This window comes from Hemibagrus wyckioides, linkage group LG14, assembly GCF_019097595.1.
Source record: "Hemibagrus wyckioides isolate EC202008001 linkage group LG14, SWU_Hwy_1.0, whole genome shotgun sequence".
Classification (NCBI taxonomy): domain Eukaryota; kingdom Metazoa; phylum Chordata; class Actinopteri; order Siluriformes; family Bagridae; genus Hemibagrus; species Hemibagrus wyckioides.
Window position 1 is genome coordinate 17,475,930 of NC_080723.1, and position 26,239 is coordinate 17,502,168.

The 26,239-nt window shown below is 41.4% G+C and overlaps 1 protein-coding gene across 4 annotated transcripts in view; it reads left to right on the forward strand.

Annotated features, from left to right (window-relative positions):
• enox2 (ecto-NOX disulfide-thiol exchanger 2) overlaps positions 1 to 26,239 on the forward strand; it is a 292,078-nt gene that overhangs the window by 214,042 nt on the left and 51,797 nt on the right. For all 4 annotated transcript variants that reach the window (XM_058407650.1, XM_058407652.1, XM_058407651.1 and 1 more), the window contains 2 exons: positions 8,277 to 8,483; positions 17,067 to 17,300. In XM_058407650.1, coding sequence (XP_058263633.1) covers positions 8,277 to 8,483; positions 17,067 to 17,300 — 441 coding nt within the window. The remainder of the gene's footprint in view (positions 1 to 8,276; positions 8,484 to 17,066; positions 17,301 to 26,239) is intronic.

Here is a 26,239-nt window from a genome sequence, read left to right on the forward strand (position 1 = left end):
GATCACGGCAGGCTTCAGAGGCCTCGAGCCGAGATATACTGCGCTTCCTGTTCTCACCAAGGACAATACGCAGCACGTAGGAAGCCATGCTGATCAGTGGATTTCCAGCAGACAGCACTGATCTCCCACTGTTCACCTACTGATGTCTTGCTCATGCAGAGAGAGTGATATGATGCTCTTTATTGAGTGTACCACACACACACACATTTATATACGTTTGTCAGTTCCACTTTGTGCAAGTATTGCTGATGCTACTGCTGGAACCGCAGAACCAAAGAGAACCTTTTCAACTTGCCTGCATTTCCACCAGTTTAAGATCCAAACCTTTACACGTGTCATGACTGCTCTGCGTAATAAAACACTTCAGCTTGGAAAATCATTTTATTTAACCATCCAAAGTCAATCCTTCAGCATCTGCATAGATAAAGATTACACCCAGAGCACCACATGCCAGGTCGTATTGCTTAAATTTAGGTGGAAAGGAGTCGTCTTCTTTCTCGAACCACCGAGTCACGGTTAGAGTGTTTAAATGCAATACAATAATTCATATGATGCTGACAGCCACATTGGGAAATGGCTGGGTTTTTTATATCTATGTACCAGATGAGCCATATTTTGGAGCTGAAACCCTGCGAGCTGGAAACGTCTGAGGCTTCGTGGGGGTTGGCGGATTGAGGCAGGTACAGATTAGCGATCGTGTCATCTTCAGATTTACTTCCAAATATAAATAAATAAAATTCAAAACCCAAGGCTCTGTATTCGGCATGAAAGCGTCAAGTCGAGAAATCTTCTGAATCTCCCCACATCGCTTACATCTCATTTTAACAGCGATCTTCACAGCAAAACGGCTTAATCGTTGTCATGGCAACTGAAGGACCCTTGCTCCACTTGCACCACTGATATGTAAAGGTAGATGCCTCGTTTGGAGTAAGTCAGAAAAATTGACCGTGTTTGGCTCATTAACTCGAATTAAAAGTAGATCAGCGGCTCGGCGTGACGTCCGCGCACTGTGCCGCACTTAGATGTAAGAATCGCTGAAGCTTTAGGGCAGGAGAACAACTTTCCTAGAAGACTCAGAGGCTATGTATGAATTTATCAATTAATTATATTAATTATCGCTTTTTTTTTATAATTGGTATTATTTTATATTTTGTATATATTTTTTAAAATTCATTAAAACATTTTTATAGCTGTAAACAATAATTAAATAAACCTTCAGATCCTAGATACTAAAAGTTCAATTAATTTTTTTATTTATTTATTTATTTTTGTATACCACTATATTGGCGAAAGTTTTGGGACGTCTGCCTTTACATGCACATGAACTTTAATGACATCCCATTCTTAATCTGTAGGGTTTAATATGGAGTCGGCCCGCCCTTTACAGATATAACAACTGCTACTCTTCTGGGAAGGCTTTCCACAAGGTTTAGGAGTGTGTTTATGGGAATTTTTGACCATTCCTCTAGAAGAGCATTTGTGAGGTCAGGCACTGATGATGGACGAGAAGGCCTGGCTCAGAATCTCTGATCTAATTCATCCCAAAGGTGTTCTATCAGGCTGAGATCAGGACTCTGTGCAGGCCAGTCAAGTTTCTCCACACCAAACTCACTCATCCATGTCTTTATGGACCTTGCTTTGTGCACTGGTGTGCAGTCATGTTGGAACAGGAAGGGGTCATCCCCAAACTGTTCCCACAAAGTTAGGAGCATGGAATTGTCCAAAATGTCTCGGTATGAAGCTGAAGCATTAAGAGTTCCTTTCACTGGAACTAAGGGGCCGAGCCCAACCCCTGAAAAACAACACCTGAACTCAATGATTTGGAGAGGTGTCCAAAAACTTTTGGCAATATAGTGTATGTATAGCACTTTACAGGAAAATAAAAACCCAGAGTAAAAATGATATTTATTCCTAATGAGCAAGTCAGAGGTGATGTAGGAAGGAAAAACTCCCTGAGAAACCTTGAGAAGAACCAGATTTAAAAGGAACACCAGAGAGTGTGATTATAAATCATTTCCCTTCTGTAACTGTACACTATATAGTCAAGTGCAGTTGTGTAACCAGGGGGTTTTGGAGCATCAGCATCATTTCTGGATTCGTTTAAGTTTTAAAATAGATTCCTTCCTGCCAAACTCATTGAATGTTCAATGACAGAGCCCTCACAGACCATGATCTCCAAGTGGAACTATCTAGAAAGTTCCACTGACTTTAAACTGAAACGCTTCAGCATTATTGGTTATGACAGTTGTGTTGGTGAAGAATGAAGCGGAGAGCTTGTTGAAAATCACCAGGCAGCCGAGCAGATAATGACAAGTCCAAAATCCTAATTAAAACCGAGCAACTCGTCAAGCGATCGTCAAACACGCCCGTGTAGACTAAGCAATAGTGAATAACGGGAATGATGAAAACACAGTAACCGAAATCACAGGCTTTAAATCATAAACTGCACTCCGTTAGCGAGTGTGTGTGTGTATATAAGAAACGTGACTGGGGATTCTGGGATTTGGTGGTTTGTAGTGCTGACTCTGAGGTTGCAGTGATGAATGTTCGTAAGATATGCTCATAACATGTGGCACTGAGAGGCTGTCGTTAAAAGTGAGGAGTTTAGCAGATTTTACAGGACAGCTATACAGCACACACTCATTAGCTCTTCTCCTTACTACAACCCCATCACTTTCTACAGCTTAACTTCCTTATTATTTTGCCGGTTGAGTGACAGTCGCTGAAAAGGACATGACAGATTTATGTTCACTGGAAGTTTTCGGGCTTTTTTTACGGCGATCTGTCTCACAGTGTAGCGTTACAGTCAGTGTGACTTCTGTGTAATAAATGTATAAGATTGATTTTTCATGTAAAAGTGTTCTGTAGTGATATGAACAGTTATAAGCGGTGTAAGAAGTCAATCATCACATGCTCAGTTTACAGATCTGTGTGAACAGACTGTTGGCATTTCCTGTTCAGTTTATTAATGAACAACATGCCACATGTTTTATTAGTTAAGAGTTAAATATCTAATGATGTGCAAGACACATGACTTACTGTTATCACTTATCACCTCACTAACATCTCCCCTCTCTCTCTCTCTTTCTCTCTCTCTCGCCTTCCCTCCCTCCCTGACCTCCATCCCTCCCTCTCTCCCTTCCTCTGTCTCTCCCTCCCTGACCTCCCTCCCACTATCTCTCCATTCCTCCCTCTCTCTCTCTCTCTCTCTCTCTCTCTCTCTCTCTCTCTCTTTTCTCTCTCCCTTCCTCGCTCACTCTCTCTCTCTCTCCCTCCCTATCTCTCTCTCCCTTCCTCCCTCTCTCTCTCACTCTCTCTCCCTCCTTACCTCACTCCCTCCCTCTCTCTCCCTCTCTTTCCCTCTTCCCTCTCCCCCTCTCTCTCACCTCTCACTCTCTCTCTCTTTTCTCTCTCCCTTCCTTTCTCACTCTCTCTCTCTCCCTTCCTCCCTCTCTCCCTCCCTATCTCTCTCTCCCTTCCTCCCTCTCTCTCTCACTCTCTCTCCCTCCTTACCTCCCTCTCTCCCTCTCCCCCCTCTCTCTCTCTCTCACTACCCCTCTCCCCCCTCACTCAAATACGCAACTCATCATTTTACCAAAACAAAACCAGAAAGCATAAACTTCTCTGTCCTGACAACTTTGTAAAACATCTGTTACAAAGTGCTGACACCTGAGACTCCTTCCATAAATTAAATAAAAATCACCACATTAGTGATTATGCATTTTTAAACAAATAACAAAGAAAAAAAAATGGAAAAAAGAATGTGTGTTACTCACATACACATTCACATAAACCCAGTGTTCATGTTACAGCTGCTGTCCAGGTCGTGTGGTTATAACCAAATAATGCACAACGTCTGACCAATCAGATTCCAGTATAACATTATATAACTTATGATAGCAAAAGTTTGCATGAGGCACAGTGTATTTTTATATATTAACTCTTCAGCTAATTCTCATGTACTGTTACGTCATCAATAAACTTGTTATGCTCTTATTTCTCATATTTAGGTTCCTGAAATAGTGGTGTTTTGATTATGTGTGGAATTTTCATATCAATAGCTATAACCCTCTGTTGAACAGCACCAGACTGGCAGAACTTTATCGATAGAACCAAATCGAATCTGTCAGCATTTTTTGCTTTAGAAACATGAGGAACGGTGCAGGCCAGGGTTTGAACCAGAGTGTGACGGAGAAGTTTCAGAGGTTCAGGAGCTTGTTAGGATGTGCTGCTTTAGCAGGTTTAGTTTTTTAGCTTTCATCCCTCGCCCGCTGCACCTGTGATGAAGTAGCGTTTGATAGAAGTGAGTGGCGGTGAATTTATTTCATCCTACGTGTGAACAGCAATGGCAGACACTTGCAACTCTAAGTGTGTGTGTGTGTGTTAGAGAAGGAGTGTGTTGCCTCACCCTGTCACATACACACCTCTCAGCTCACACTCGTGTTTCTCACTCTCCTCAGTGTGTGCCGGCTGTCATCTCTGCCGAGCGAGCTGTCATGTCCCTGCTTTAAAATAGGCTTAGTTGCTTGTTTGTGTGCACAAGGGCTCCGGTCTCACTGCGCGAGGCCTGTGCGGTGCAGGAGGGCGGCATGTTTGCTGTGACTGCGCGATCGTTCAGACTGATTAGCGTTAGCGTCTCTGCCATCGTGCCTTCCATCCAGGCTTCTTGCATGTCACCTCCAATCAACGTTCAGAGAAAGGTGATAATGCACTACCCAGACCCCAGGAAGTAATAGGTGCAGATTTTATTGCATGCGGTTATTGAATGACTTGTTCTTGCTTTCACCCCGGATCTCCGGCTCATTTACAAAAAGCTCCCATTAATGCATTCATACTTGCATATAAGAAGTAGAGAAACAATAAAAATCTATCACATAATATGAAAAATATGCTATAGCTGTTGATTTTTTATTAATCTCCAATATTTTAAGCAATATGTTCCTGGATGGAAGAAGCATGGCTCCACTCCAGACATCTCGTCTTTATCCTGAGAGTTCTCCATGCTGCTCCTGTAAGTGTTCGCTGGAGTCAACAGAGTAGAATGTCTTGTTAACGAATCTTTTCGAGCCGACGTGAATCAGAAATATCACACCCTTTCACGATAAATCCACAATCAGAATCTGACCTTTTCCGTTTATCGCTCCGGTCGTCTCCGCCGTCGAGTTCCTGGGCTTTGTCATATTAATAGGTGAAGAGTTGGCATTTGGTCATGTGCTCGGCGAAGCTGCCCTTTGATAAAGCTACGGCTGTGTTTACCACCCGGATTCGCGTCAGGAGATAAAAGGCAGTGCTTTATAACGCTTTTTTTTTTTTTTTCCTGAGACAGTAGCTGACCTTAACTGAAGTATCAGGTAGGCAGAGGCTTCATCATTAAGAGAGATGCAGCAATAAACAGGAATTAGGATAATCTAGCTGATGATGGATGATGCATGTGCAGCTGGGCGTGTGGGGGGCTATGAAGACTCATCTATTTCCAGAGAGTGGCTTGGAGCCAAAGCATGTGGACACGCACACACACACACACACACACACACACACACACACACACACAAACACACACACAGAGTGGGCAGCAGGGCATCGCTCATACTGTGTCAGGGTAACTTAATGCAGTGTTAACCCTCAGCACTGTGAACACCTGATACACTTGCACACTTTTTATAAACCCTACACTGGAGTTTTCTGATTAAAGGCGTTTCACATGCGAGGCGCAACCTTACGATCCTCCATGTATTTTTAATAAGAGCTTGGAAGGCAGGCAAAGTAAAACCACTGCAACACTACTGGGAAAACTTCTCCAAGTTCAAACGTTTTTTTTTTTTTACCCCAATTTCTCCTAATTAGGTCAATTCCAATCCCATTCACTAGCCCGTTACAGCTTTATTAATACACAGCAGTTTTCCATCTGCCTTCATTTATACGCCTGAGCTTTCAAGATGCTGTTTAGGTAGTTTTATTCTGATCATACTTCCCACCTAGAGAGTTGGTCACTTGGTCACTGCTTGTGTGTTTGGACCCAGAATTGGTCAATTAAACCCCCATCTGGATGCTTGGCACCCTCCTTGTTTCCTTGGACCCACACTTGGTCAATTAGACCCCACTTAGATGTTTGGGACCCTCCTTGTTTCCTTGGAACCACACTTGGTCACTTAGACCCCACTTAAATGTTTGGGACCCTCATTGTTTCCTTGGATCCACACTTGGTCACTTAGACCCCTACTTAGATGCTTGGAACCCTCCTTGTTTCCTTGGACCCACATTTGATCACTTAGACCCCCACTTAGATGCATGGGACCCTCCTTGTTTCCCTGGACCCACACTTGATCACTTAGACCCCCACTTAGATGCATGGGATCCTTCTTGTTTCCTTGGACCCACACTTAGTAACCTGGACCATCTTGTTCGCTTGGAAATCCACTTGGTCACTTGGACCCTTGTTGGTTTTGTCCCCCACTTGGTCACTTCTACCCTCATGTTTATTTTGACCCCATCTTGGACAATTGGACCCCCACTTGGATGCTTGGACCCCCAAACCGGTTATCTGCACCCCGACTTGGTCACTTGGCCCCCAAGCATGCTTGGGGCATTTTTGTTCTTCACCAATTGAGACCCAGTTGAAAGAAAAAATTAAGTTCATTGGCCTATGACTTACATGTTTGAATGGCAATGTTTGCTGTTGGCAGTGACAGAACGATAGACTACAAACAATTTTATTTATTGTCAGTTACATGTAAAACATATTAAGATGGCTTAACAGACACATTCAGACACTTATCTGTGATTTAAAAAAGCAGGCATATTATGCTTATTAATGTATCTGTTCACTTAATTGACCTCACTTTATCTCCTGGCTTTTGACTAATAATGCACACATTGCATTTTCTTATTTGCAATTGCTAGCTAATGAGTTTAAAATAGCATGACCTGTGATATGATTAGTTTTACTGTCTCTATGGTTACCAGTGTACATCTTTTACCTGCTGTCTAATGCACAAAGACACTGTGCTGAGCTTTTCTGGGAACTTCTGACCTTTCTATAAGTATGCAGGCAGTAGAACAGAAGGCAGCTTTGTGAAAAGCCCTTAAGATTAGAACTCACCATTATGAACTATACTAATTTCAAATACAAGACGTACACTTGCCTGCCACCCCCACCCCCCAACCCCCATTGTGTTGGACCCACACTTGGGTGTTTGGACCCCCACTTGGATGCTTCGAATCCCACGTGGGTACTTGGGCCCCTGTTTGGATGCTTGGACACCTACTTCGTCGCTTGGACCCACACTTGGATGCTTGGACCCCAACCTGGATGCTTGGTACCCCACTCGGATACTTGGTACCCCACTCGGATACTTGGTACCCCACTTGGGTGCTTGGTACCACACTTGGATGCTTGCAATCCCACTTGGTTTGGACCCTCATGTTTCAGGAAAATGCAGAAGCATGGTTAAAAAACCCTTATCGTGTATTGTTTTGTGTACTGTTCAGTACTTTATTATAGTCAAAGTCTGATTGACTGTAACAGAAGGTGTTGATGAATTTTCTACAATGACAACTCGTATACATTCAAACCTAGGGGCAATTGAGCGTAGCCAATCTGCTTGCCTGCTTGTTTCTTGGATATTTTTAGCAATATAATTGCAGTATGCTATTTTGGTCCACCATTGTTTGGCCACCATGATGATCTGGGGAAAAAAAACATGTCAAAACGATGTGGATATGATGATATCCGAACAGACGCCTGGTGTCAGAATTGAATCTCCCGTGGCAGGACTTTCTACACTCTACATTCCCAGTGGTGTTAAATCCCTTTAAAAGTTAAAGTAAGTGTTAGAGAACAGGGCATGATTAGGAACCGCTGGCTTTTTTTGTAACACACTCATTAGACTTAAGACCTCCAAGAAGCTGTGTCTCTGACGCGAATGTTGTGTGTTTAACCAGTTTCAGATATTCAGCCTCAGGCTATTCTCCAAAACACTCAGCATGTGCTACGTTCCATCGATTACTCACCGCCAGCCCGGTGGTCCCAACTAATTCTGTTTATCCAGGCTTGATTTGAGCAGCAACTGGTTGGGTCACTGGTTGGTGACCATGCAGCAAAAGGGCTCGTTTTTCTTTCAACTGCCTAGTCAATAAAATCAATCAGTCTAATTAAAATTTCTAGAGTCTTTCATTCCTTATCTGGACCATTGGTGACATTTTCAGCTTTTGTGTTTTATTCCAGATGTTCTATTGTACTGATAAGTGATAAGTGTGATCTCTATTGTGTTCTGCAGATCTGCCTCCTCCAGCCACACGTGAGAGACCCCCGGGCTGTAAGACGGTGTTCGTAGGAGGGCTACCTGAAAACGCTACCGAGCAAATCATATCAGAAGTGTTTGAGCAGTGCGGCGCCATCAGCGCCATCCGCAAGAGCAAGAAGAACTTTTGCCACATCCGCTTCGTTGAGGAGCACACAGTGGACAAGGCACTTTTCCTGTCTGGTACGCACCAGCAAATGCTCTCTGTCTTTCTCTTTCTCTCTCTCTCTTTTAACTATCTTTATTTCTCTAGAGCCAGAGTGTTGACGTATACATTCGCATTCATTCTTTTTGTTCATGTCTTACTTTGAAATCATTTCAAAGCTGAGATATAGGCCCCGAAACCGCTCTATTATGTGTTTATTTGTTCTAGCTGTTTTATTTCTTTTGCCCACAGACTCAGATTCGTGTTTGATTTCTTGTGTTTCAATTTTTTTTTGAAGGAGGGACAGATTCCGACTCGGAAGAGCAGCGAGATTTACATAAGTGCGATTTGGAATCATTTCACTTAACCTTTTATCTAATGGAAACGAGGCGAGTGTGTCTATAAGCCCTCGGCTAGGCTTGACTTGATGGATTGATGGGGATTTAACGAGGGAGGAGGGACTTTGCTAAATCTCTTATGGGTGGTGAAAAGGGGGCGGAGGCCGGTACTCACACTCGCCCAAGTGCTCCTGACACCAGAGGTCAACAAGAAGACAAACACACACACACACACACATGCACATACAGCAGATTGCCCCACCTATGCACTGAATACAAATCACACAAAAATGGCAGTGTCGCATGGACAGAGCTAGCTCGTTTCCTCTGCTCATTGCATTATGGTCTTGTTTCTAATGTACATTTCATATATATAAATATGTTCAGTAATACCGGTTGTCTCTAGGCAGCCTCGTCTCAGGCGAACCCGACTCTATCGTGAGACCAGAGCCGCACCTCATATATCACACGGCCCCCGTGACGGAGCTCTTCAGGCCTGTCCATAAATAAAGGCACTCATTTCGGACGCAGAACACACCGTATAAAATATTTAGTGTCGTCTGGGGGCCATAAAGCAATGGGGCGGACGCGAGAATAAAGTGCGAAGACCCAGCTCATTTCCGTGGGCAATGCCAACCTGCGACCACGGTCTTTTTCTTTCCAGAAGCCGCGAGCGTGAAAAAAACTCGTCTCTGTGCTCCAGGTGCACAATCCAGCCCATAAACAAAGGCATATTTCACCGCTGTCTTTTATGAGGTTTTTCACTCTCTGTTTTTCCTGTTCCACATGAAATGAAGAATGAAGGAGGAAGGAGTTTGTTGTTCATGTGCTAGGTTTTTGTGTGTGACAAATCGGATTAAAATTAACATTAGTAATTAAACGTGTAATTCTTTGTGTATATGGATGTAGAGTGAACGTATCATAAACAATTTATCCTGTAAGGTTTAGTTTTGTTTCCTCTCCATTTTCGTCTTGCCAAGTTCCCACCTACTAGCAAACTCTGCTCTATCACACAAATGAGAAAGATGGGGTAAACACACACTTCCTCTGAGACACATTAAAAAAACACCCAGCAGCATTGTTGTGCTATATCTTCAACACAGGTCAACGTCTCTCTCTCTCTCTCTCTCAATCTCTCTCTCTCTCTCTCTCTCTCTCTCTCTCTCTCACACACACACACACACACACACACAGGAGAACGGTGTGTGTCAACCCTCTTCCGCATACACTTCCACCAACAATTGGCTAGTGTCACTGTGATTGACAGGGGAGAGAGAATAGGCTCCTCCCACTCAGAGATCATGGTTGTGAATAGACCCTGAAATGCTTTTCTGCTGCAGCATTTTTTATTTTTTGTTCAGATTTCCACCTTTTTTTTTTATTAATTTCTACATGCATAAATACACCATGTTTCATTTCTTACAAACATGTGCACACCTATGAGCCAGTGTTTACAGTTTATCTGTACCATTTCTGATTTTTGATCCCTGGCTTTTCTGATTTTTTTCAATCACAATTCACCATTCACTCTCCAGAAAAGCCAGTTTAACTGAAGTGGAAAGGATTCGGGTCACGACGCCTTCACTTCTGCAAGCTGTTACTTATTTATTTGCACAGATTCTAATCTCTGAAACCTTATTTTTTTCAGCTAGTAGAAAATAAATTGGAGGGACACTCTGCAGTGTCATCACTAAATGCTCAAGGCATGGAAACATAGCTTATAGCTTTTCTTTTTTTTCTTTTGTTTTGTTCTCTCTCTCTGTGCATTTTAGCAGGTAAAACAGACAGAATGAAATATTCCTGTTCAATATATAGGCTCACTACCTAGGGTGTTTATTCTATATAGACTCACTACCTAGGGTGTTTATTCTATATAGACTCACTACCTAGGGTGTTTATTCTATATAGACTCACTACCTAGGGTGTTTATTCTATATAGACTCACTACCTAGGGTGTTTATTCTATATAGACTCACTACCTAGGGTGTTTATTCTATATAGACTCACTACCTAGAGTGTTTATTCTATATAGACTCACTACCTAGGGTGTTTATTCTATATAGGCTCACTACCTAGGGTGTTTATTCTATATAGACTCACTACCTAGGGTGTTTATGCTATATAGGCTCAATAGGGGGGTTATGTAATATAGGCTTACTACCTAGGGTGTTTATTCTATATAGGCTCACTACCTATGGTGTTTATGCTATATATGCTCACTACTAAGGTGTTTATGCTATATAGGCTCACTACCTAGGGTGTTTATTCTATATAGGCTCACTACCTAGGGTGTTTATGCTATATAGACTCACTACCTAGGGTGTTTATGCTATATAGACTCACTACCTAGGGTGTTTATTCTATATAGACTCACTACCTAGGGTGTTTATTCTATATAGACTCACTACCTAGGGTGTTTATTCTATATAGGCTCACTACCTAGGGTGTTTATGCTATATAGGCTCACTACCAAGGATGTTTATTCTATATAGGCTCACTACCTAGGGTGTTTATTCTATATAGACTCACTACCTAGGGGGTTTATGCTATATAGGCTCAATAGGGGGTTTATGTAATATAGGCTTACTACCTAGGGTGTTTATTCTATATAGACTCACTACCTAGGGTGTTTATTCTATATAGACTCACTACCTAGGGTGTTTATTCTATATAGACTCACTACCTAGGGTGTTTATTCTATATAGACTCACTACCTAGGGTGTTTATGCTATATATGCTCACTACTAAGGTGTTTATGCTATATAGGCTCACTACCTAGGGTGTTTATTCTATATAGGCTCACTACCTAGGGTGTTTATTCTATATAGACTCACTACCTAGGGTGTTTATTCTATATAGACTCACTACCTAGGGTGTTTATTCTATATAGACTCACTACCTAGGGTGTTTATTCTATATAGACTCACTACCTAGGGTGTTTATTCTATATAGGCTCACTACCTAGGGTGTTTATTCTATATAGGCTCACTACCTAGGGTGTTTATGCTATATAGGCTCAATAGGGGGGTTATGTAATATAGGCTTACTACCTAGGGTGTTTATTCTATATAGGCTCACTACCTAGGGTGTTTATGCTATATATGCTCACTACTAAGGTGTTTATGCTATATAGGCTCACTACCTAGGGTGTTTATTCTATATAGGCTCACTACCTAGGGTGTTTATGCTATATAGACTCACTACCTAGGGTGTTTATGCTATATAGACTCACTACCTAGGGTGTTTATTCTATATAGACTCACTACCTAGGGTGTTTATTCTATATAGACTCACTACCTAGGGTGTTTATTCTATATAGGCTCACTACCTAGGGTGTTTATGCTATATAGGCTCACTACCAAGGATGTTTATTCTATATAGGCTCACTACCTAGGGTGTTTATTCTATATAGACTCACTACCTAGGGGGTTTATGCTATATAGGCTCAATAGGGGGTTTATGTAATATAGGCTTACTACCTAGGGTGTTTATTCTATATAGACTCACTACCTAGGGTGTTTATTCTATATAGACTCACTACCTAGGGTGTTTATTCTATATAGACTCACTACCTAGGGTGTTTATTCTATATAGACTCACTACCTAGGGTGTTTATTCTATATAGACTCACTACCTAGGGTGTTTATGCTATATAGACTCACTACCTAGGGTGTTTATTCTATATAGACTCACTACCTAGGGTGTTTATGCTATATATGCTCACTACTAAGGTGTTTATGCTATATAGGCTCACTACCTAGGGTGTTTATTCTATATAGGCTCACTACCTAGGGTGTTTATTCTATATAGACTCACTACCTAGGGTGTTTATTCTATATAGACTCACTACCTAGGGTGTTTATTCTATATAGACTCACTACCTAGGGTGTTTATTCTATATAGACTCACTACCTAGGGTGTTTATTCTATATAGGCTCACTACCTAGGGTGTTTATTCTATATAGGCTCACTACCTAGGGTGTTTATGCTATATAGGCTCAATAGGGGGGTTATGTAATATAGGCTTACTACCTAGGGTGTTTATTCTATATAGGCTCACTACCTAGGGTGTTTATGCTATATATGCTCACTACTAAGGTGTTTATGCTATATAGGCTCACTACCTAGGGTGTTTATTCTATATAGGCTCACTACCTAGGGTGTTTATGCTATATAGACTCACTACCTAGGGTGTTTATGCTATATAGACTCACTACCTAGGGTGTTTATTCTATATAGACTCACTACCTAGGGTGTTTATTCTATATAGACTCACTACCTAGGGTGTTTATTCTATATAGGCTCACTACCTAGGGTGTTTATGCTATATAGGCTCACTACCAAGGATGTTTATTCTATATAGGCTCACTACCTAGGGTGTTTATTCTATATAGACTCACTACCTAGGGGGTTTATGCTATATAGGCTCAATAGGGGGTTTATGTAATATAGGCTTACTACCTAGGGTGTTTATTCTATATAGACTCACTACCTAGGGTGTTTATTCTATATAGACTCACTACCTAGGGTGTTTATTCTATATAGACTCACTACCTAGGGTGTTTATTCTATATAGACTCACTACCTAGGGTGTTTATTCTATATAGACTCACTACCTAGGGTGTTTATGCTATATATGCTCACTACTAAGGTGTTTATGCTATATAGGCTCACTACCTAGGGTGTTTATTCTATATAGGCTCACTACCTAGGGTGTTTATGCTATATAGACTCACTACCTAGGGTGTTTATGCTATATAGACTCACTACCTAGGGTGTTTATGCTATATAGACTCACTACCTAGGGTGTTTATTCTATATAGACTCACTACCTAGGGTGTTTATTCTATATAGGCTCACTACCTAGGGTGTTTATGCTATATAGGCTCACTACCAAGGATGTTTATTCTATATAGGCTCACTACCTAGGGTGTTTATTCTATATAGGCTCACTACCTAGGGGGTTTATGCTATATAGGCTCAATAGGGGGTTTATGTAATATAGGCTTACTACCTAGGGTGTTTATTCTATATAGACTCACTACCTAGGGTGTTTATTCTATATAGACTCACTACCTAGGGTGTTTATTCTATATAGACTCACTACCTAGGGTGTTTATTCTATATAGACTCACTACCTAGGGTGTTTATTCTATATAGACTCACTACCTAGGGTGTTTATTCTATATAGACTCACTACCTAGGGTGTTTATTCTATATAGGCTCACTATCTAGGGTGTTTATGCTATATAAGCTAAATAGGGGTTTATGTAATATTATGCTCAATACTAAGGTGTTTATTCTATATAGACTCACTACCTAGGGTGTTTGTGCTATATAGGCTCACTATCTAGGGTGTTTATGCTATACAGGCTCGATAGGGTGTTTATGCTATATAGGCTCACTACCTAGGGTGTTTGTGCTCTATAGGCTCACTACCTAGGGTGTTTATGCTATATAGGCTCACTACCTAGGGTGTTTGTGCTATATAGGCTCACTACCTAGGGTGTTTATGCTATATAGGCTTACTACCTAGGGTGTTTATGCTATATAGGCTCACTACCTAGGGTGTTTGTGCTATATAGACTCACTATCTAGGGTGTTTATGCTATACAGGCTCGATAGGGTGTTTATGCTATATAGGCTCACTACCTAGGGTGTTTGTGCTCTATAGGCTCACTACCTAGGGTGTTTGTGCTATATAGGCTCACTACCTAGGGTGTTTGTGCTCTATAGGCTCACTACCTAGGGTGTTTGTGCTATATAGGCTCACTACCTAGGGTGTTTGTGCTATATAGGCTCAATAGGGTGTTTATTCTATATAGGCTCACTACCTAGGGTGTTTGTGCTATATAGGCTCACTACCTAGGGTGTTTGTGCTATATAGGCTCAATAGGGTGTTTATTCTATATAGGCTCACTACCTAGGGTGTTTGTGCTATATAGGCTCAATAGGGTGTTTATGCTATATAGGCTCACTACCTAGGGCGTTTGTGCTATATAGGCTCAATAGGGTGTTTATTCTATATAGGCTCACTACCTAGGGTGTTTGTGCTATATAGGCTCAATAGGGTGTTTATTCTATATAGGCTCACTACCTAGGGTGTTTGTGCTATATAGGCTCAATAGGGTGTTTATGCTATATAGGCTCACTACCTAGGGCGTTTGTGCTATATAGGCTCACTACCTAGGGTGTTTGTGCTATATAGGCTCACTACCTAGGGTGTTTGTGCTATATAGGCTCACTACCTAGGGTGTTTGTGCTATATAGGCTCACTACCTAGGGTGTTTATGCTATATAGGCTCACTACCTAGGGTGTTTGTGCTATATAGGCTCACTACCTAGGGTGTTTATGCTATATAGGCTCACTACCTAGGGTGTTTATGCTATATAGGCTCACTACCTAGGGTGTTTATGCTATATAGGCTCACTACCTAGGGTGTTTGTGCTATATAGGCTCAATAGGGTGTTTATTCTATATAGGCTCACTACCTAGGGTGTTTGTGCTATATAGGCTCAATAGGGTGTTTATTCTATATAGGCTCACTACCTAGGGTGTTTGTGCTATATAGGCTCAATAGGGTGTTTATGCTATATAGGCTCACTACCTAGGGCGTTTGTGCTATATAGGCTCACTACCTAGGGTGTTTGTGCTATATAGGCTCACTACCTAGGGTGTTTGTGCTATATAGGCTCACTACCTAGGGTGTTTATGCTATATAGGCTCACTACCTAGGGTGTTTATGCTATATAGGCTCACTACCTAGGGTGTTTATTCTATATAGACTCACTACCTAGGGTGTTTATGCTATATAGGCTCACTACCTAGGGTGTTTATGCTATATAGGCTCACTACCTAGGGCGTTTGTGCTATATAGGCTCACTACCTAGGGTGTTTGTGCTATATAGGCTCACTACCTAGGGTGTTTATGCTATATAGGCTCACTACCTAGGGTGTTTATGCTATATAGGCTCACTACCTAGGGTGTTTATGCTATATAGGCTCACTACCTAGGGTGTTTATGCTATATAGGCTCACTACCTAGGGTGTTTGTGCTATATAGGCTCACTACCTAGGGTGTTTATGCTATATAGGCTCACTACCTAGGGTGTTTGTGCTATATAGGCTCACTACCTAGGGTGTTTATGCTATATAGGCTCACTACCTAGGGTGTTTATGCTATATAGGGTCACTACCTACGGTGTTTATGCTATATAGACTCACTGCCTAGGGTGTTTATGCTATATAGGGTCACTACCTACGGTGTTTATGCTATATAGACTCACTGCCTAGGGTGTTTATGTAATCTCAGAGCAGCACTCTATGCCCAATAGACAAGAATGGATTGTCAGACTTGTGTTAGGCTACTTCACTTTGGGAATTTTGGGCAGGTCTGGTCAGACAGGTCATGTGCATGACTTTTTCCTCCTGGATGATTTTCTTATCTTTTTTTCTGTTTCATGAATAATTAACAACTTAGCATGATTTCATAGCAGCGCTGCAAGCACAGTAAGGAGTTTATCCCTGAGGGAAGAAAAGTGTGAACACATGGAGTCTGAATGAAGGAGCTGTGTGTGTGTGTGTGTGTGTGTGTATCTCGGATAAAGTACAGTGAGGTTTTTCCCTGCAGTGGTGAGGTTGAAGCTGCAGCTGTGGCAGAGGGAAGAACAGAGTAAACACTGGCATATATTTAAAGCACAAAAGACACATCCGGATAAACACAGCGCTTTCCTCTACAGGTGTTCTTCTTTACAGTTTAAACACAGTTTTTCGATAAGAAGTATTTATTTATTTATTTATTGTTTAAGGACAGTTCTTAGCCATTCTGGATCTTTATTAGGAAAAATGTCACACTTTAGTTTCAGCGTCAAATGAATTCATCACTCGTTTTTGTAATGCTGATTACGAATGTTTTTCATTTTTTCGGCTTCATCAAATTATTTTCCGGACACATTGAGCCAGTTAGGAGTTTTGCTGGAGATAATGGTGGAGAAGAAGACGGCGATGATTCCACACCGTCTGTTTGGGACGAGGACCAGATTCCGGGATAAACAGCCAAAACCGTCTGGACCAATTAAATCCCATTTTCTTTTGGCTCTAGGCCTGTCAACAGGAGCTATTAAAAGTTTCAGGAAGTGTGCCTTTTACACTCATTACACTGTCTGCTCATGTGTGTTATTCCTCCACTGAGCAGCTGGCATTTTAGCATTGATTGGCATCGAGCTTTCATGTCTATAAGGAAACCTGTTGATTTTCCGATCTCTCTCTCTTTTCCCACACAGGTTACCGGATCCGCCTCGGCTCCAGCACAGATAAGAAGGACACGGGTCGGCTGCACGTGGACTACGCTCAGGCTAGAGATGACCTGTACGAGTGGGAGTGCCGGCAGCGCATGCTGGCGAGAGAAGAAAGACACCGGCGGAGGATAGAGGAAGACCGTCTGCGTCCGCCGTCTCCGCCTCCCATCGTTCACTACTCGGAGCACGAATGTAGCCAGCTGGGGGAAAAAATCAAAGGTGCGCATTTTATCATCCTGATAGAGCTGGTATCAGTTTTCCTTTTATTTTGTTCCTTTCTCTTTTTTTCCATCTCCACACTTTATATAAAGGATGTATGTTTCCTGCAGACTGACATGGTGTGTTTTTGTGGCTCTAAACGCTGTCTGTCTCGCTGGGTTTGAAGTAGCCTGCTGCTAAATAGAAAGCGCCATCTGTTTGGTGTTTGAACGATGATCCACACTCGGAGACAGAATGAAAGAACAGATTTGTGTGTGTGTTTTGAGTAATTTCAGTTTAGTAATGAAAGTATAGAAAAAAAAGCTCTTTTTTTCCCCCCAAATATAGTGTTTTAATGTTTAAACACTCCTGTATATACGCCACTCCGCTACGCTCTAGGATGCACTGATTTGTGGGATGTACCATTTTCTGTCTCGACCAAGCCTCTTGTTATTGTGCCAGACTCTTCCTCTAGTCCTTTAACTCTCCATCAAACCCGCCCATGACGTTTCAATCAGCTGAGAAATGAATCTTGGTCATTCCTCAGTCTTTAGATCGAGAAAAATTAAAGTGGAAAAAGGACACAACAGTTGTTTTTGTTTTTTTGTTTTTTTTCATTTTTCATCTCAAGCTCAAAAAATTCCAAAGTACATCCTGAACAGTGGGATGTTTTTAGCTGTCCATTAAAAAAGGAGGAACTTGACTGGCCTGCACAGAGTCCTGACCTCAACCTGATAGAACACCTTTGGGATGAATTAGAGAGGAGACTGCGAGCCAGACCAAAACTGGGACGTCTGCCTTTACATGTAATATGGAGTTGACCCATCCTTTGCAGCTATAACAGCTTCAACTCTTCTGGGAAGGCTTTCCACAAGGTTTTGGAGTGTGTTTATGGAAATTTTTGACCATTCCTCTTAAAGCGCATTTGTGAGATCAGGCACTGATGTTGGACAAGAAGGCCTGGCTCTCAGTCTCCACTCTAATTCATCCCAAAGATGTTCTATCAGGTTGAGGTCAGGACTCACTCATCCATGTCTTTCTGGACCTTGCTTTGTGCACTGGTGTGCAGTCATGTTGGAACAGGAAGGGGTCATCCCCAAACTGTTCCCACAAAGTTTGGAAGCATGAAATTGTCCAAAATGTCTTGGTATGAAGCTGAAGCATTAAGAGTTCCTTTCACTGGAACTAAGGGGCCGAGCCCAACCCCTGACGTCAATGATTTGGAGGAGTGTCCCAAAACGTTTGGCAATATAGTGTATATAAAGTATAGTTTAAGATAACAACAGAAAGACATGGATCTGATGAGTGGTGTGTAATGTAATGTGTAGGATGGGTAGAATGATGGTTAGGGAGCTAGTTTCACAGCCTGCATGTTAAACTAAACGATTCTATTAATATTGAACACAGTCTGAATGATTCATCTTTATGACACATTGATTCAGTCTGAGAGGTGCTGATGGAGTATTAATGACATCCAGTACACACTGCTTTATGGCCCACACACAGCCAATTTACACCCTGAGAGAGGTGTGTGTGTGTTTAATCCTACTTGAATCTGTATGTTTGTACTTGTACTTGCTTTTGTGCATTTGCTGTGTGTGTGTGTGTGTGTATGTGTAAGTGTGTAAATTTGTATAAACCTACTTGAATCTGTATGTTTGTACTTGCACTTGCTTTTGTGCATTTGCTGTGTGTGTGTGTGTGTGTGTGTGTGTGATGAATCAAGACAGTATGGTCAGACTGATGGTTATTGTACTGTTTGTGACAGAGATCAGTGTGTGTGCCTCAGCTTATCTGTGTGCTCAGACCGAGGGTGAATTATGTTAAACAGACCTGCGGGCTTCCTGAAGCTGAGCAGATGCTGTTGCACCAGATGCACACACTCCCCACACAAACACACACTCCCCACACTTACACACACTGAAGAGACCTGAACAAAGAAGCATCTTCAGTTGGCACTCCTTTTTGAATAGAGACCTTAAAAGGAGACACTGAAGCTCTGAGCAGAATCCTAATGCCCTTCATTACAATGGCTTTCCCATCTCTCTTCACACACACACACACACACACACACACACACACACACTGAGCTCAGATCTCTTGCATGTGCTAAAAAATGAGACACTTCTGTAACAGGCTGAAATAGAAAGTACACAAGTCTCAAACATCTTAACATACATCATCAAGGGACGGCTCCATATTGCATTCATGTGCATGTAAAGGCAGACGTCCCAAAACTTTTGCCAATATAGTGTAACCAAGCTGACAGTGGCCTGTGAACTGAGGCCTGTCGAAGAGGTCCAGTGAATCCAGAGTATAGTCCAGAATATCGCCTCGGGTAGTGACACAAATATGAAAGATTCCCTAGAGAGTCGACACTAGATTTTGCTGTTTCATTCATATTAATCACATCCATCCTGCACAGGGTTGTGAAAAACCTGGAGTCTGTGCACAAGGTGCCTCAGGACACCCTGCACGGGGTGTCGGTCCATCACAGGGCACAGTCAGCCAATTTAGATACCCTTCAGCTACATGGCTTTGGACTGGAGGAGGATACTGGTGTACTTAAAGGAAATCCTCAAAGCACAGGGAGAACAAGCAAAGTCCACACACACAGGACAATCGAACCCCCAACCCCTGGAGGTGCAAGACAAACATGCTTAGCAGTAAGCCACTGTTCCCTCCATGTTATCCATCTGCAGGATCACTGGTTCGATGCTGAGCTTGTGGTACTGTCTATGTGGAGTGTTCAGTCTGTCTGTGTGGGTTTCCTTCTGCCATTGTGCTTGAAAAATTCCTTGCAAAAATTGCTAGTAACAGGATATGTGTTTTTGAGTGTGTGTGTGTGTGTGTGTGTTTGTGTATGTGTTTTGGTTTGTGTGTGTTTTGTGTGTGTGTTTTTGTGTCTCAGTGTGTGTTTTTATGTGTCTGTATGTATGTGTGTGTGTGTTTTGTGTATGTGTTTTGGTTTGTTTTTGTGTCTGTGTGTGTGTGTTTTGTGTATGTGTTTTGGTTTGTGTGTGTGTTTTTGTGTCTCAGTGTGTTTTTATGTGTCTGTATATGTGTTTTTGAGTGTGTGTGTGTGTGTGTGTTTTGGTGTGTGTGTTTTTGTGTCTTAGTGTGTTTTTGAGTGTGTGTGTGTGTTTTGTGTATGTGTTTTGGTTTGTTTTTGAGTGTGTGTGTGTGTGTTTTGTGTATGTGTTTTGGTTTGTGTGTGTGTTTTTGTGTCTCAGTGTGTTTTTATGTGTCTGTATATGTGTTTTTGAGTGTGTGTGTGTGTGTGTGTGTTTTGGTGTGTGTGTTTTTGTGTCTTAGTGTGTTTTTGAGTGTGTGTGTGTGTTTTGTGTATGTGTTTTGGTGTGTGTTTTTGTGTCTCAGTGTGTTTTTGAGTGTGTGTGTGTGTTTTGTGTATGTGTTTTGGTGTGTGTGTTTTTGTGTCTCAGTGTGTTTTCATGTGTCTGTATATGTGTTTTTGAGTGTGTGTGTGTGTGTTTTGTGTGTGTGTTTTGGTGTGTGTGTTTTTGTGTCTCAGTGTGTTTTCATGTGTCTGTATATGTGTTTTTGAGTGTGTGTGTGTGTGTGTTTTGTGTGTGTGTTTTGGTGTGTGTGTTTTTGTGTCTCAGTGTGTTTTCATGTGTCTGTATATGTGTTTTTGAGTGTGTGTGTGTGTGTGTGTGTGTGTGTTTTGGTGTGTGTGTTTTTGTGTCTCAGTGTGTTTTCATGTGTCTGTATGTGTTTTTGAGTGTGTGTGTTTTTGTGTCTCAGTGTGTTTTCATGTGTCTGTATATGTGTTTTTGAGTGTGTGTGTGTGTGTTTTGTGTGTGTGTTTTGGTGTGTGTGTTTTTGTGTCTCAGTGTGTTTTCATGTGTCTGTATATGTGTTTTTGAGTGTGTGTGTGTGTGTGTTTTTGTGTCTCAGTGTGTTTTTGAGTGTGTGTGTGTGTTTTGTGTATGTGTTTTGGTGTGTGTGTTTTTGTGTCTCAGTGTGTTTTCATGTGTCTGTATATGTGTTTTTGAGTGTGTGTGTGTGTGTGTTTTGTGTGTGTGTTTTGGTGTGTGTGTTTTTGTGTCTCAGTGTGTTTTTATGTGTCTGTATATGTGTTTTTGTGTGTGTGTGTGTGTGTGTGTGTTTTTGTGTCTCAGTGTGTTTTTATGTGTCTGTATATGTGTTTTTGTGTGTGTGTGTGTGTGTGTGTTTTTGTGTCTCAGTGTGTTTTTATGTGTCTGTATATGTGTTTTTGTGTGTGTGTGTGTTTGTGTCTCAGTGTGTTTTCATGTGTCTGTATATGTGTTTTTGTGTGTGTGTTTTTGTGTCTCAGTGTGTTTTTGAGTGTGTGTGTGTGTGTGTGTTTTTGTGTCTCTGTGTTTTTGAGTGTGTGTGTTTGTGTTTTGTGTATGTGTTTTGGTGTGTGTTTTGTGTCTCAGTGTGTTTTCATGTGTCTGTATATGTGTTTTTGAGTGTGTGTGTGTTTTTGTGTCTCAGTGTGTTTTTGAGTGTGTGTGTGTGTGTGTGTTTTTGTGTCTCAGTGTGTTTTTGAGTGTGTGTGTTTGTGTTTTGTGTATGTGTTTTGGTGTGTGTTTTGGGTCTCAGTGTGTTTTGTGTATGTGTTTTGGTTTGTTTTTGAGTGTGTGTGTGTGTGTTTTGTGTATGTGTTTTGGTTTGTTTTTGAGTGTGTGTGTGTGTGTTTTGTGTATGTGTTTTGGTTTGTTTTTGTGTCTGTGTGTGTGTTTTGTGTATGTGTTTTGGTTTGTTTTTGAGTGTGTGTGTGTGTTTTGTGTATGTGTTTTGGTGTGTGTGTTTTTGTGTCTCAATGTGTTTTTATGTGTCTGTATATGTGTTTTTGAGTGTGTGTGTGTGTGTTTTGGTTTGTTTTTGAGTGAGTGTGTGTGTGTGTTTTGGTGTGTGTGTTTTTGTGTCTCAGTGTGTTTTTATGTGTCTGTATATGTGTTTTTGAGTATGTGTGTGTGTGTGTGTGTTTTGTGTATGTGTTTTGGTGTGTGTGTTTTTGTGTCTCAGTGTGTTTTTATGTGTCTGTATATGTTTTTTTGAGTGTGTGTGTGTGTGTGTGTGTGTTTTTGTGTCTCAGTGTGTTTTCATGTGTCTGTATATGTGTTTTTGAGTGTGTGTGTGTGTGTGTTTTGGTTTGTGTGTGTGTTTTTGTGTCTCAGTGTGTTTTTAGGTGTCTGTATATGTTTTTTTGAGTGTGTGTGTGTGTGTTTTTGTGTCTCAGTGTGTTTTCATGTGTCTGTATATGTGTTTTTGAGTGTGTGTGTGTGTGTGTGTGTTTTTGTGTCTCAGTGTGTTTTCATGTGTCTGTATATGTGTTTTTGAGTGTGTGTGTGTGTGTTTTTGTGTCTCAGTGTGTTTTTGAGTGTGTGTGTGTGTTTTGTGTATGTGTTTTGGTGTGTGTTTTTGTGTCTCAGTGTGTTTTCATGTGTCTGTATATGTGTTTTTGAGTGTGTGTGTGTGTGTGTGTTTTGTGTGTGTGTTTTGGTGTGTGTGTTTTTGTGTCTCAGTGTGTTTTCATGTGTCTGTATATGTGTTTTTGAGTGTGTGTGTGTGTGTTTTTGTGTCTCAGTGTGTTTTTGAGTGTGTGTGTGTGTGTGTGTGTGTGTTTTTGTGTCTCAGTGTGTTTTTGAGTGTGTGTGTTTGTGTTTTGTGTATGTGTTTTGGTGTGTGTTTTTGTGTCTCAGTGTGTTTTCATGTGTCTGTATATGTGTTTCTGAGTGTGTGTGTGTTTTGTGTATGTGTTTTGGTTTGTTTTTGTGTCTGTGTGTGTGTTTTGTGTATGTGTTTTGGTTTGTTTTTGAGTGTGTGTGTGTGTGTTTTGTGTATGTGTTTTGGTTTGTGTGTGTGTTTTTGTGTCTCAATGTGTTTTTATGTGTCTGTATATGTGTTTTTGAGTGTGTGTGTGTGTGTGTGTGTGTTTTGTGTATGTGTTTTGGTGTGTGTTTTTGTGTCTCAGTGTGTTTTCATGTGTCTGTATATGTGTTTCTGAGTGTGTGTGTGTTTTGTGTATGTGTTTTGGTTTGTTTTTGTGTCTCTGTGTGTTTTGTGTATGTGTTTTGGTTTGTTTTTGAGTGTGTGTGTGTGTGTTTTGTGTATGTGTTTTGGTTTGTGTGTGTGTTTTTGTGTCTCAATGTGTTTTTATGTGTCTGTATATGTGTTTTTGAGTGTGTGTGTGTGTGTGTTTTGTGTATGTGTTTTGGTGTGTTTTTGTGTCTCAGTGTGTTTTTGTGTCTGTATATGTGTTTCTGAGTGTGTGTGTGTGTGTGTGTGTGCGCTATCCTATGATGAACTGGTGTCCATCCCTGCTGTATTCCCACCTGGTACTCAGCGTTCCCTGGATCCAGCTCTAACCAGAATAAAGCTCTTACTGAAGATTAATGGAATATTATTAAAGGCCGTGTCCTTAATCTAAACCTTCTGCCTAGTGAAGCCGTGTCAGAAAAGAACGCACTGAGATAAGTCCATATCATTTGCTCTAACTTAAAATGTCCTCGGGTGTGGACTGTACCATATGGGAAAGTTCAGCTCTCAGGATTGACCGTCGGTTTAACGTGATTAGTTCAGTGATCTTACCTTCATTACAGCCTCTAGTGATGTAGAATTGGAATAATTGAAAAAATCTACTTAAGTGAGGAAAGTGAGCCGCATGAGGATGTGCTACACATGCACTAACACACCATATAGCTAAAGGTTTGTCTCTCATATTCTTATGTACTCATCACACATTTATCCCCTCTTGTCTGGTGGAAGTCTGTCCACTAGATGTTTGAGCGAGGCTGTGGGGATTAGTGATCATTCAGAGCATTAGTGTGATCAGACATTGACGTCGTAAGAGTGAGGAGGTCTGAGCTCCAGTTCTTTAGAGTAGTGTTTAGTGGGGTTGAGTCAGAGTCAGGGCTCTGTCCCTCCAGTTCTTCCACTCCAACCTTCTCACACTATGTCTTCATGGAGCTCGCTTTGTCTTGGCTATGTCTTCATGGAGCCCGAGAAATTGTAACACTACACACACAAAGACATTCTATACAATACAATTGTTAGCTTCAAACGTTCTGGCGCCAGTTTTGAGAAGAACCACACACTGGTGTCCACAATTTTTGTCCGTACAAGGTAACTATAGGACATTCATTATATGGTGGTAATAACTTTTCTGTGTGGAAAGAAACCTGAAGTAATAACGTTCTCCATGAAACAATCCCAGGATCGATTGTGGTGACAAGAAACAAGTGCTCACTCCAGAGTTCCCTTCACCATCATTATACAGAGTTTTTCTATTCGCTGACACTTCTCTAAACTCAAACATCAAAATTTTATAATGAACAGGCGATGCAAGCAGTAAAAACTTCCCCACATTGCTGTCAGTTACAGATCACTTATCCTACTTGGGTAAGGCGTAAACAATTACAAATGCATGAGCTACAGGATGTTAAATCTGATGAGGATAAAAACAAGAAGGTTTCACCAGAGGCTACGTGTCTCTGTGCTACTTTTGGCTGATTTTTACTCATTTTAATTACAGCTTGCTATAGCTATGAGTAAATATTACTGTCATGCTTTGCCTTTCCACTTACATTGTACCTCGGGATATGAATTTACTTCGTTCTGGGGGCAAGAGCTTAAGGTGAAAATTTGTCTTGTGATAATAAGAAAATATGGAAATGCAGATAATCCGTTCCAGCCGCCCAAAAATATGACCAATATCACCAATACGAAGTGTATGTAAACTGTATGGCTGCTTACAAAGCCAAACCAAGCATTCCATGTCAGTGGTCCTCACAGGAAGTCGTGCCACCAAGCTTGGGCTAAGAATAGAACAGACCACCCAGGCCACCAATCTGTCAACAAAAAAACGCATAAAAAGAGAGAGAAGTTTTTGTATGCATTATTTTTGACTTTATTTCTAGTGAGAGTAGTTTGGTGGATTGGTGTGTACTCACAGAATATTCCCTCCACTCTCCTGAACACTACTTTATTAGTACTTCATTTTGCCAAATGGACTTTTTGGGGTTCGGTAACCTGGCAACACAGTGACGTACGCAGCCTTTAAAGCCTGAACTATTTTCTTACCTGCTTTGATAGATAGTGAAGTGCTGCTTTATGAGACAGTGATTAATGAGACAGCGTAGGCATGGAGGCAACAGCCTTCTCTTTCAGACATAGCTAAAATGCTGAAATGTAACGTTAATGCGTTTCGGCTTGTTTTCGATAGTAACAGCAGACGAAGCCGAGACTCTGTGTCCTTCAGTCGGAGCTTTTATTTTGATAAGACGCTGCGTAGGACCATGCTGATTATTCACCTGTTGCATTTGTCTTAAAGTAAGCAAATTTGTGCGCTCGGAAGTATTTTCTATACTAAACACATCTCACGGCTTGTGGGCTTTTACAGTGTAGAAAAGAGTAGTAAAGTGTGTTGCAGCGCGAAAGCTCCTATCTGGGAGCTTAATTGTTTGATTATTCATTAGCGATATAACCTTTGGCTAATTTGACATGAGGTATGGAGGCGGACTGTTTGTGAGTTGTAGCTCTTTTTTCAGTCCTGTCCTACGCATCCTGCTCTCAAAATGCAGAATCTGTTCAGCCATTGGCACCCATGTTAGTGTTTGGCTAAAAGCAGCCAAAATATTGTTTGGATGCTGTCCCTCCTTCTGTGATGTTCTTTCCTCGGAGTCGTGCTGTTTGCGTACACGCCTGTGCATTCTCTGAAGTTTCTGATGTATTTTGACACTGCTGGGGCTGAGATGAGATGTGTTTCTCCTGGCACCGAGAGCTCTTCTCTTCTCAATGGCACGCATCCATAGCACTTGTTTCATGCCGAGAATAAAAACCTGTATTTTTTTTTTTTTTTTTTTGCAAGAAATTGATCCTGATACTTATGAGAAGTTAGTAATCAATCCGCATCAAGCATTGTATTTATGTTGGATGTGTGATGCTGCCAGTGAGCGCCTCGTGTTGGG